Here is a 13193-nt window from a genome sequence, read left to right on the forward strand (position 1 = left end):
AACCATACTAATAATATATATGAAACAGAACAATAATAATAATAATAATAATAATAAAATTTAATATTAACATATTTTGTTTTGCTATCAATTTTAAATACTCAACTTGACAGGTTAATTATTATCGTTAGCTAACTAAGAAATGGAAGAATATACCACAAAGAGATAGAAGGAAACTAAAAAAAATTCTGAGAAAGATATCTACTATATTCAACTTAAAAGATTGTAAAATATATTTGGATAGAGCATGTATTTTGTAGGCCAACATTCCACGCCATCTTTACTCATATTTCATGTCAAAAAAACATAAACAAAAACTAACTACAAATAAAACAATGTAGAATCCAAATAGCTCCCACAAATTTAAAATGCATACAAAATTTTAAATAAATAAACTACAGTGTGTAAGAATTTATATGAAAAATAATAAAGGATCTAAAGATAGGTAAAGAATGCAAAGAACTTTAAATATTACCATATTATTATGTCATCAATACGTGGAGCATTGTGTGAACACAAAAATATTGTCATAGCTAGCTTGAAAACTAAGAAAGACAAACCAAAGATAATTTATACAAAAACTATGATTTAACCATACCAATAATATATGTTAAACAGAAAAATAATAATAACAAACTTTAATATTAACATAATTTTTTGCTCATCAATTTTAAATACTCAACTTGACAGGTTAATTATTATTGATAGCTAACTAAGAAATGGAAGCATATACCACAAAGCGATAGAAGCAAACTGAAAACCATTTCTAGAAAAAACAATTCTACAACATTCAACTTAAAATAGAGTAAGACATATTTGGATAGAGCAAGTAGTTTGTACACCAACATTCCAGGCCATATTTACCCAGATTTCACGTGAAATATAAAATGAAAAACTAAAAAAAACATAAACAAAAAGTAACTACAAATAAAACAATTTAGAATCCAAATAGCTCCCACAAATTTAAATGCATACAAATTTTTAAATAAGTAAACTAAAGTGCGTAAAAATTTAAATGAAAAATATTAAAGGATATAAAGATAGGTAATGAATGCAAAGAAATTTAACTATAACCATATCTTTTAGTCATCAATTCCTAGAGCTTTGAGTGTATACAAATATATTTTCATAGGTACTTAAACCGTACTAATAATATATATGAAACAGAATAATAATAATAATAATAATAATAATAATAATAATAAAATTTAATATTAACATATTTTTTTTGCTATCAATTTTAAATACTCAACTTGACAGTTAATTATTATCGTTAGCTAACTAAGAAATGGAAGAATATACCACAATGAGATAGAAGCAAACTAAAAAAAATTCTGAAAAAGATATCTACTATATTCAACTTGAAAGATTGTAAAATATATTTGGATAGAACATGTATTTTGTAGGCCAAGATTTCACGCCATCTTTATTCATATCTCATGTCAAAAAAACATAAACAAAAACTAACTACAAATAAAACAATGTAGAATCCAAATAGCCCCACAAATTTAAAATGCGTACAAAATTTTAAATAAATAAACTAAAGAGCGTAAGAATTTATATGAAAAATAATAAAGATAATTTATGGAAGACTCCCAAAAAACGGTTCATACAAAAACTATGATTAACCATACCAATAATATATGTTAAACAAAAAAATAATAATAATAATAAACTTTAATATTAACATAATTTTTTTGCTCATCAATTTTAAATACTCAACTTGATAGGTTAATTATTATTGTTAGCTAACTAAGAAATGGAAGCATATACCACAAAGAGATAGAAGCAAACTGAAAATCATGTCTAGAAAAAAAATTCTATAACATTCAACTTTGAAGACAGTAACAGATACTTGGATAGAGCAAGTAGTTTGTAGGCCAACATTCCACTCCACCTTAACCCATATTTCATGTCAAATATAGAATGAAATACTATAAAAAAAAAACGTAAACAAAAACTAACTATAAATAAAACAATTTTATAATGCAAATAGGTCCCACAAATTTAAATGCGTACAAAATTTTAAAAAAATAAACTAAACTGCGTAACAATTTAAATGAAAAATATTAAATTATTTAAAAATAGGTAATGAATGCACAGAAATTTAAATATTATCATATTTTAAGTCATCAATTCCTAGAACCTACTTGGTCTATCCAAATATGTCTTACTGTATTTTAAGTTGAATGTGGTAGAATTTTTTTTTTCTAGATATGGTTTTCAGTTTGCTTCTATCTCTTTCTGGTATATGCTTCCATTTGTTAGTTAGCTAACAATAATGATTAACCTGTCAAGTTGAGTATTTAAAATTGATGAGAAGAAAAATTTTGTTGATATTAAAGTTTTTTTTTATTATTATTGTTCTGTTTCACATATATTATTGGTATGGTTTAATCATAGTTTTTTCTATGAACAGTTTGGGGAATCTTCCATCAGTTATCTTTGGTTTGTCTTTCTGATTTTTCAAGCAAACTATGAAATTATATTTGTGTTCACTCAAAGCTCTAGGCATTGATGACATAAAGATATGGTAATATTTAAATTTCTTTTCATTCATTACATATATTTAGATCCCTTAATATTTTTCATTTAAATCTTTACGCACTTTAGTTTATTTATTTAAAATTTTGTACGTATTTAAATTTGTTGGAGCTATTTGCATTCTAAAATTGTTTTATTTGTAGTTTGTGTTTGTTTATGTTTTTTTTAGTTTTTCGTTTTATATTTGACATGAAATCTGGCTAAAGATGGCGCGGAATGTTGGCTACAAACTACTTGCTCTATCCAAATATTTCTTACTCTATTTTAAGTTGAATGTTGTAGAATTTTTTTTTTCTAGAAATGGTTTTATGTTTGCTTCGATCTCTTTTTGATATATGCTTGCATTTCTTAGTTAGCTAAGATTAATGATTAACCTGTCAAATTGAGTATTTAAAATTGATGAGCAAAAAAATTATGTTAATGTTAAAGTTGATTATTAATATTATTGTTCTTTTTCACATATATTATTGGTGTGGTTTAATCATAGTTTTTTGATGAACAGTTTGGGGAATCTTCCATAAGTTATCTTTGGTTTGTCTTTCTAATTTTTCAAGCTACCTATGAGATTATATTTGTGCTCACTCAAAGCTCTAGGAATGGATGACAAAAAGATATGGTAATATTTAAACTTCTGTGCATTCAATACCTATCTTTAGATCCTATAATATATTTCATTTAAATTTTTACGCACTTTAGTTTATTTAAGTAAAATTTTGTACGCATTTAAATTTGTGGGAGCTATTTGTATTCTTAAATTGTTTTATTTGAAGTTAGTTTTTGTTTATGTTTTTTTTTTTTAGTTTTTCATTTTATATTTCACATGAAATCTGGGTAAAGATGGCCTAGAATGTTGGTGTACAAACTACTTGCTCTATCCAAATATGTCTTACTCTATTTTAAGTTGAATGTTGTAGAATTTTTTTTTCTAGAAATGGTTTTCAGTTTCCTTCTATCTCTTTGATGGGGAAAACAACAACAAACAATATACCAGAGAATGCAGCGGATATAATTTCCCTAACTTGCAAGAATCTATGAGGAGCAATAATCAAAGAGCACCAAAAACACAAATAAAGGCACCAAGATTTTTAACATGGAAAACCCCTCAAATCAAGGGTAAAAAACTCGAGTCGTCCAGACCAAAGAAATAGCTCCACTATGATCAACAAGAGTACAATAGAGTCTCAATCAATAGCACAAATTAGTGCCAACATCCAACCAAATAACAAAGCAACAAAGCTTTCAGATAGAGAAGAACAAGAGAGGAAAACTTATAATATCACTGCTGCAGTGCGAAATTAATATCTCCCATCTGCAGTGCAACCGAATTAGGTTTGAAAAAAATTTGGCACCAGTCGATATTGTAGACATGTTGGGGAATACAGTGATGTGGAAGGCAGAATTGCCAACATATCTAAATACAATTTGATGTATATGTCGCAATTTATAAAAAAACTCGTAGGCTATACCAACCATCCGTGAGAACGGGATGATTCACATCCATATTAAAGGTTAATTGATGTTGATTCCCTTCAATATCTTTCAAGTGCCAAACGGGTCCTAATTCCTCACCAAAACTAGCGAAAAATATTGGATCAACATGTCCAAACTCCTAATGAGACAAAAAACAGATAGAGAAGTCAAAAAGATGAATAAGACAAATATGAAACTGATGATGAAAGCATAAATATTAAAATCCAGGAATAAAAACATGCATGGGTGATGTAAAACTGATAAAAACAAAAAACAGAAAAGTAGTGAATTTGAATGGTTAATGAAAAAAGTTGACATCTTTAGAAGAAACCAATAGTAAGTAAGAGTTCAAACAAAGTAAAAATAGAAGTTGACTTATGAAAGAGAAAAAAGGTTGATATAGATGACAAATGCATCAAAAATAGAAGTTTTAACTGATTTCAACGATTATTGAAGAAAGATGACATTTTGATAACAACAAATGAAATGAAGTAAGATTTGGAGAATAGATGATGAAGGAAAATATAGATTAACATACATGAAGCATGGGAAACAAACAGAAAAAAACGACCTTTGAACGATTATTGCATAAAGTTTGAATTTTTAGAAAGAAAATCGAGAATAAGTAATATTGTGTAAAAAGTGAAAACAGAAATACATGTTTTTGAACGATTAAGATGGATGAAGAAGCAATGTAGTACGGTCTAACCTTAAAAAAAATAGCAAAGCACATATTTTTTTTTTAAGTTTTTGTGAAGTAGACGTACCTGATTATGAACAAAATGATACGTGGTGAACCTTCCTAAAGTTTTTCTGGCAGTGACACTCAAAGAGGAATCCATGGAAGCAAGTGTACGGGAGTGACCTTTCTTTTTCAGTGATTTTGTAAAAACATAAAACTTGATAGTAAATAAGGAAAACATACGGTTATATAGATATGAAAAGACTTGTAATTAAAGAGAAATTAAAGAAGGCTTTTTGAAAATTGAATCATATTTAATAATATTTTTAAATTAATTTTGAGAAAGTAAAAATAACTTTAAAAATAATATACATTTTTGAAATAAATAAAAACAAATAAGAATTTGAAAGAGTAATAACAGATAAAAATAATATAATAAAATATTCAAAAAAAATATAACTAATTAATAAAAGAATAAAAGATAATATTAAAAGTTAATATATAGATATGAAAAGACTTGTAATTAAAGAGAAATTAAAGAAGGGTTTTTCAAAATGCAATGATACTTAATAAAATTTTTAAATTAATTTGGTGAAAGTAAAAATAACTTTAAAAAAATTATAAAGAAATAAACATTTTTTTAATAAATAAAAACAAATAAGAAGTTGAAAGAGTAATAACACATAAAAGAATAGAAGATAACATTTAAATAATTGTACAATTATGATTAAGAAAATCAAAATCAACTTTTATCCTTTAAATGCAAAGTTACAAATGTTTTTTGATTTGTTAATCAATCTGTTTGATGAAGGAATAATGGTTTTCAAAACATGAAATAAATTTTATATGTTACGAAAACAATAATGTAGTTGAAAAATATACATAGATAAAAATTTAATGACTTTGATGTAGGTAGCATCATAATGTAGTTGACATTAAAACTAATATCAAAACTTCGACATTAGGCTAGTAATATATACTAAATTTAAAAAATAAGCATATACAACAAAAGGTATATAAATTTATAGAAATCTATTTAAAAAAGGTAAAAAAAATAGTGAAAATAAACAATTTTTTATAAACCAAAACAAAAGGAAAAACCTATGCTGAAATTAATTAAATTAATGTAGCTAGCATGATTATGGTGTTGACAATGTCAAATTATATCAACACACTTTGATTCAGCTAGCAAATTTTGAATGTAAAGATAGAGTACAAAATTAAAAATAAGCATGAAATCTATTCATAATTAAATTAAAACATAGTTGAAGTAATATTGTTTTCAAAATAACAGCCAAAGACAAACAGAAAATAATGGTCATGAGTACAAATACATAACAGCAGCAAATGTTTTTCAAAAAATAACATAATAAACATAAAAATCCAAATAAAGTATATCACTTTTCAATCTTTATATTCTTCTTCAACATCTTCACTGGAATCTTCTTGTTTTCTTGAACCATAGATCGACTTTGTCTTTTAAGTGCTGGAAGAGGTGGTTGAGTAGCCAAATCAAGATTGTCCAGATGAGATGATTCTTTGCGGGTTAACTCATGAATTTGAACATCAATTACATTTTTATTTTTCAAGGATTCTTTGGGAGGAACATGGCTTGATACTATATTGTTCAAATCATCACTTAGAGTCTCAACATCATTTGATTCTTCTGTGAATTTGATCAACAAATCCTAAAAAAAAAACAGATTAGCATATACAAAGCTTTACAAAATAAGTTAAATTGTAATCTTCAACTACCTCTGCAATGGAATCAGATGAGATTTGATTTGTTCGCTCATTTAATTTGCTTTCTTCTTCATTTGCAGAGTATAGATCCTAAAAACTGTATACAATATTAATAATAAAAAAGTTAAAGAAAAAAATAGGCTAACACTTGAAAAAAAATAAAAAAAAATCTTACCGAAGACTTAATTTCAACATCAGAAAAGCTTTCAATTACTTTTTCATCCATGCAAACTTTTTTAACTCTGAATGATTGTTCAAATTTGGTATTATAATCATTCTTGCACTCAACTTTGAACAGATAGGTCTTATCAATTAGGACTTCAAACTCTTTAGGCAAGTCTCCAGCAGTAGTGTTCTATTAAAAAAAGGATTAATATAAATGATGTAAATTAATGTAAAAAAATTACTGTACAACAATAATGAGTAAAATAAGTGGAAACGAAGTACCCAATATAGAATAGGAAATAATTGATTGTGAATTCATTTGAAAATCAAACAAAACATTTAAGTTAAATGTCAACAATATAAGCAGAAATGATTAGATTAAAAACTTAACCTTGTCTTGCAAGTCAAGAATGTCAAAGCATGATTTCTTCAACATTACACTTGCATCACGATCAAATACAACAAAAGTTGTAGAATCCGTAGCATTAATTACACGAAGTTTCAGTTTATACCTAAAAAAAACAATAAAGACATTATGAACATTATTAAGTTTTCTCAATATTATATTAATAAAATCATGTTCTGAATATTGAAAATATTACCTAGGTGTAACCTTAATGACATGCTTGTTACACTTTTCACAAAAAAACATTTTGGAATCAGGATAAACTGCTTTGTTGCAGATACATGTTGTATACCACCAATCATCATGATCTAGCACATGTTTGATAGTAGCTTTTACTACAAAAGTACTTTCCTGTAAAATAAAGAATATCAAATCATGAAAAAAAAAGTCATTAAATAAAAAAATTTATGTGCAACATAGAGACAAATATTTGAACCTGCTTAAAATCTTTTAAACCTTCAATTGAACTCCTAGGATGCAGCTTAATGAAATCATCTTCTAAGCTAACTTTAGAAGAAGCACAAAGTTGGGTAAGAGCTTGAGAAGGAGATTCGGTATTATCCCACATCCTACGTTAAAAAATATGTTATATTACAAAGATATACATATATCTATCTATAAACAAAGATATATGTTATGTATATAGACTTACATTTTTTTCAACTTGGTTGCATCTTCTCCATCACAATTAAAAATTATCTTGGTACAGTTCATACAGTTTTGAATAGAAACTTTATCTACAAAAGCGAAAAGGTCAAAAAGATTTTTATTCATTAATACAACTGTAATAATGTTGTTTATGTTAGTTACCTTGGAAGGTCTTCACTTTGCAATAATGCAAAGCAATGACAACATGTTGATCCTCTCCAGAGGCCAGAAATGCATTTAACATATCAACATATTGACCAAATAAAGTACACTCCAGTTGCAAACTATTGAATGTTAAAAATCACATAAAAAGATAAGCAGATGAAATACATGAACAAAAATAAAAAACAATAAAGAACAAAAACAAATGAAATCTGCTTACCCATCAGCTTCAATAAGGATGACATTCATTTTGGTTTTCTTACCAGCTTTCTCTAGCTCCCTCTCTATTCCAACACTAGTAAACATCCCAATCACATCTACAGAAAGAGGAAAAAGAGAAAAAAAATTAACAAAAATTTATACAAAGAAATGAAGAAAAATAAGCAAAACATATTTACTAACTAAGTAATCTGTGTCAAAACCAGCAACTATGATTGTTGAAAAAGGGGTGTATGAAGTTGTAGTTTTCGGAACTAAGGTACTTTGCACCATATTGACATTGGTTCCAAATTGGAAGTTGATCTTATAGGCATGTTTTGTGGTTCTATAAGAACCACCATTACATGAAACACTGAAAGATTGGATGGTGTAAACCTTATCCTCTTTGATTTATGACTGGAATTTGTATATCAAGGTGCGTCTAACAGATGCATGGATTAGTACACCCTGAAAAAATAGATTCATAAATGAAAAAATAGAAGCAGATTTAAACTTACAAAAACATATCTAAACTTTTGGGTAAAAGAAAAATTAGGAAAACACAAAAAATAAAAGGCGTTTATAGTTTAAGGAAGATACCTCTTGGTCTTGAAGAACAATTTCCATGGAAAATGGAGTTTTTCCTTTTGTGTAATCTTCAACAAACCATAACCTTACAACTCTTGCAAGGATATTCCAACTCTCCGTCTCAGGGTTGAGTTCTTGTAAAGAGTGAGTGTGTTTTTGGATAACAGACATGGTTGAAGGAATGAGGGAAATGAGGGAAATTATAATATAGTAAGGAATGAAGAAAGGTCTGCAGAAATTTATTTGTACAAAACATAAAAACATAAAAAAAAATATATTGGAAGATCATAAATACAAAACAACACCATACGCATGCTCTGGTTTTCATTTCAGAAATTTAGAAACAATCTGCAAAAGCAAAAGCAGATTTTGACATGAGTAAAGATATTTACTAAAACAACACACAAACTGTGGTTTAGGTTAAACAAATGGAGTAAAAACTGGGAAAAGTGATTGACGAAAATACGAAGATCACAGAAAAAAACAAAAGTTGTTTTTCACATGGCTCAATGTTGTGCAATAAAAGGAAATATGGCAGAAAGCAGTACAAAAAGAAAACAAAAAGTAACTTTAAATTTTGGAAAAGGTTGACAAATCAACGAAAATAGGAAATAAAGATCTGATTTCAAATAAAGATGTAATTTGAACATTTGAAAGTAATGAAAAAAGTAAGAAAAATGTTGTAACGTAAATGAGAAAGGAAAGAACTCAATTGATGTATGCATATCCAAAGACATAAGAATTAAATAAACCTGAAATGTTGGGGTTTCTTTTAAGTTGAGGTAGAATTAGATCAAATCTCAACAAACATTAAGAATAAAAGGTCAAATTACATCCGGCTAATATTATAAATGAACTATCTCATGTAATTGAAAACAATAAAATATGCAATAGGTCAATAAAAATAAATTTTGAAACGGTAGTATGGACTTTCTTTGAATCAACAATAAAACAATACAAAAAAAAAATGTTAAAGCGATTACATTATATCAATATTATTGACTTACATTTAAAAGTTAGTTACCATTACAAAATACTCCTTGGTCTCTACTTACATGAATGCAATATTCATAACTAATCAACAACATATTTGCTTATGACTTCAGATGGCAACAGTTTCTGCATTCCAACAAAATTATACCTGAAATCTTGGCGTGTCGTGAAAGTTAAGGTGAACGGAAAGTAAGAGAAAATATAAAAAAGATTAAGAATAAAAAAGATTAAGTCAAGAGTCAATACAACAAATTCATAAATAATCAACAACAAATTTGCTTATGACATAAGATGGTAACAGTTTCTGCATTAAAAGTTGAGGGACAATAAGATCAAGCTCAAACTTCTTCATAGACATCAAAAAATCAATAACAATGAAAGACATGTTTAAGCAAAACATATGAATTAAACAATTAAACAATACAACTTATTAAAGGAATTCAATTATAAATTTAATTATAATGGAGAAAAAGAAATTTGATCAGCAACTGGAATCCGTAGTGCACGTCAGGATGAAGTTATCTTATTAGAGTTAATGAAGGAATGAACCCAAAAACAATCTACATAAACAAAAAAAAAACAAAAAAAATGAGTTAGAACAACATATCAGATTGATGAAGTAAGAGAAAATATAAAAATAACATAAAAATGAAATAAACATCAATTGTTGGGTTTCGAATTAAGCAAAACTGAAATGGTGGGATTTCTTGAAAGTTGATGTACAATCACATCAAATTTGAGCAAACATTAAGAATAAAAAAGATTAAGAAGTGAAGCAACTTTCTCAGTTAATAGAAACCAATAAAACATGCAATAGGCCACAAAAATAGATTTTTAAAACTGTACTATGGAAAATCTTTGAATGAAAGATACAACAACAAAAGAAATCAATACAACAAATTCATAAATAATTCATAAAGAATCAACAACAAATTATCTTATGACATAAGATGGCAACAGATTCTGCATTTAAAGTTGAGGGACAATAAGATCAAGCTCAAACTTCTTCATTAGACATCAGAAAATCAATAACAAAGAAAGACATGTTTAATCAAACCACATGAATTAAACAATTAAACAATACAACATATTAAAGGAATTCATTTCATTACAACATATTCTCATTAGAAGTGGAGAAAAAGAAATTTGATCAACAACTGGAATACGTAGTGCACATCAGGATGAAATTATCTTATTAGAGTTAATCAAGTTAGAACAAACTACATAAACCAAAAAAACAAAAACATGAGTTAGAACAACATATCAGATTGAAATGGTAGGGTTTGAGTCTACATCCACAAAGAAGTGGAGAGTGTTTGATTCAGCAGAGACATCGAGAGGGTTTCAAAAGGTACAGAACACCAAAAAAAATCTACACAAAGAAAAACATGAGTAAGAAATGAAAAATTAGGGTTTCAAAATTAAAAGTGAAGAGATCAAAGTTATTACCCAAGAGCGATGGAGAGCGTTTGAGGCAGCGTTAGAGAGATGGGCGCACAAAAGCACAAAAACAATCTACACAAACAAAACAAACCAAAAAATGAGTTAGAAGACAAAAAAATTTATGTTAACGAAGTTGGATTCACTGAGACTAAGAACAAAAAATTAGGGTTTGAGGATCGCGTTTCAGGTGGCGTAAGAGAAGTGGATAGGGTTTGATGAGGCAGAAAGGGGGAGAGTGCGATTCCAATGGAGAGGGTTTCATGCGGCACAAAAGTGGAGAGGGTTTCAGTAAAGACAATCGTGGAGATGGTTTGACAGGGCAAAAATGTCGAATGAAGTAGAGAAGGAAGAGAGATGGATCGCGTTTGTGGAGGAAGAGCGAGACAGAACGTCTAAAGCACAAAAACCATCTACACAAACAAAACAAACCAAAAAATGAGTTAGAAGCAAAAAAAAAATTGATGTTAAAAAAGTTGGAATGAATGAGATTAAGAAAAAAAATTAGGGTTCGAGGATAGCGTTTCAGGCGGCGTCAGAGAGGTAGCTAGGGTTTGAGGAGGCAGAAAGGGGGAGAGTGCGATTCGAATGGAGAGGGTTTGAATGGAGAGAATCGTGGAGATGGTTGGACGCGACAAAAAGGTCGAATGAAGTTGAGAAGGAAGGGAAGTGGATCGCATTTGTGGAGGAAGACCGAGAGAGACCGTCTGAGGCGACGGCAGAGAGGTGGCTAGGGTTTGAGGACGCACAGAAGTGGAGAATGCGTAAAACAGGGTAGGCTTGGAGAGAGGGAAAGTGAAGAGAGGTGGAGAACGTTATTTAGTGTCGCGTTTGTGGAGGAAGAGCGAAACAGAGCGACTGAGGTGGAGGCGGAGACAGAGAGGTGACTAGGGTTTGAGGAAGGAGAGAAGTGGAGAGTGCGTAAACGACCTGAAAGAGAAAGTGAAGAGAGAGACGAAGTGAAGAAAGAGAGGAAGTAAAGAGAGAGGAAAAACGTGAGTGTGGTGAAAAGCGAGACAGATGCTTGAGACTTCCTTAGAAGATGACACGTGTCCAAATTACTTTAAGAGGTAAAAAAATTTAAAAATCTGAAATTGAACAAATTCTAAAAAAATTACACGTGTAATTTTTTGCTTTTTGTGATTCTTTGAATTGTATTATAAATAAATATATATATATATATATATATCATGCCCCAATTCATTTTAATACTTACTTTTGCATTAAATAGAAAAGTGATAAGCATAAAATGAAAGTGCATGTAGAATATTTACATCAATAATCTTATAGACTAAAAAAGTAAAGCCAAGTTATTCTATTTATAGGACTATAATACTAGAAACAGAAAAGAAACTTTACATACACACAGGGGCGGACCCAGGAAGGGACGGGGGGGAGCCGTGGCCCCCCCAATGTTTTTGATTTTTTTTTATTTATATTATATGAATTTTTTTTTTGTTTTTAATTTTTTAAATTATGTATAAGAAATTTAATGTTTTGGAATTTTTTAAATAATAAAAATATATATTAGGAATTGATAAATATTAAAATAGGTATCTTTTTATTTATTTTATAAAATATAACATTAAATGTTAATAAATAATAAAACATAAAATTAAATTTAATAAAAAATAAATAAATTTATTAAGATATTTTTTATTTTGTCTCTCACTGTTTTTTTGAGTTTCTCACATATTGTATCCACTTTAGATTTTTACTTGTTTTGTTTTCTTTTGTTTATGAAGAAAAAAAGAAAGTTGAACACAAATTCATTATTTTGTGCTCTCATTTTTGTATGCTTTCTTCTATTATTGAAGAGAAAAGTAATTCTTTTTTTCTCAATTGATAGTGAAATATTAGTTTAATAATTAATATTATTTTTTATCTCACGAGCATTTGGTATATTCATTTTTATAAATATCAAGAAAAAGCAATGCACTAAGTGTTTTTTAATAACTGGTTTTTAATTGTGACTTGATTATCATATCTTTTTCTTTTATTAATTACATATCACAATTTTTATTTAGATTATGATAAATTATCTTTTAGTATTTTTTTTAAACATAAGTATATTGATGAAGAAATAAAAGAATAAATTAATTATTTAAAAGTGATAAAATGGAAGCTACTGTGAAAAAGAAAATAGAAAAAATC

The 13193-nt window shown here is 27.9% G+C and overlaps 1 protein-coding gene and 1 long non-coding RNA gene across 2 annotated transcripts; both read right to left on the reverse strand.

The window, feature by feature from the left end:
- Nucleotides 1-6529: 6529 nt before the first annotated feature.
- LOC114170236 lies at nt 6530-7256 on the reverse strand. Its single transcript, XM_028055727.1, has 4 exons — nt 7207-7256; nt 6996-7116; nt 6622-6794; nt 6530-6536 (listed from the first exon to the last, which is right to left on the reverse strand). Exons 1-4 carry the CDS (start codon nt 7254-7256, stop codon nt 6530-6532), a joined length of 351 nt encoding a protein of 116 aa, XP_027911528.1.
- A 451-nt stretch (nt 7257-7707) lies between these two features.
- LOC114168734 lies at nt 7708-8101 on the reverse strand. The gene is made up of 3 exons (XR_003600753.1): nt 8041-8101; nt 7821-7942; nt 7708-7747 (listed from the first exon to the last, which is right to left on the reverse strand). It is a non-coding gene; the product is annotated as an uncharacterized LOC114168734 (long non-coding RNA).
- Nucleotides 8102-13193: the final 5092 nt, after the last annotated feature.

Source organism: Vigna unguiculata, chromosome 11 (assembly GCF_004118075.2).
Source record: "Vigna unguiculata cultivar IT97K-499-35 chromosome 11, ASM411807v1, whole genome shotgun sequence".
NCBI classification, from domain to species: domain Eukaryota; kingdom Viridiplantae; phylum Streptophyta; class Magnoliopsida; order Fabales; family Fabaceae; genus Vigna; species Vigna unguiculata.

Coding starts and splice junctions, on each gene's coding strand:
- LOC114170236 (XM_028055727.1), bottom strand. CDS start 7,256: ATGTTTTTTTGTGAAAAGTGTAACAAGCATGTCATTAAGGTTACACCT. Junction 7,117..7,206: donor GTCATTAAGGTTACACCTAG/GTAATATTTTCA, acceptor TGTTTTTTTTAG/GTATAAACTGAAACTTCGTG. Junction 6,795..6,995: donor TTCTTGACTTGCAAGACAAG/GTTAAGTTTTTA, acceptor TTTTTTTAATAG/AACACTACTGCTGGAGACTT.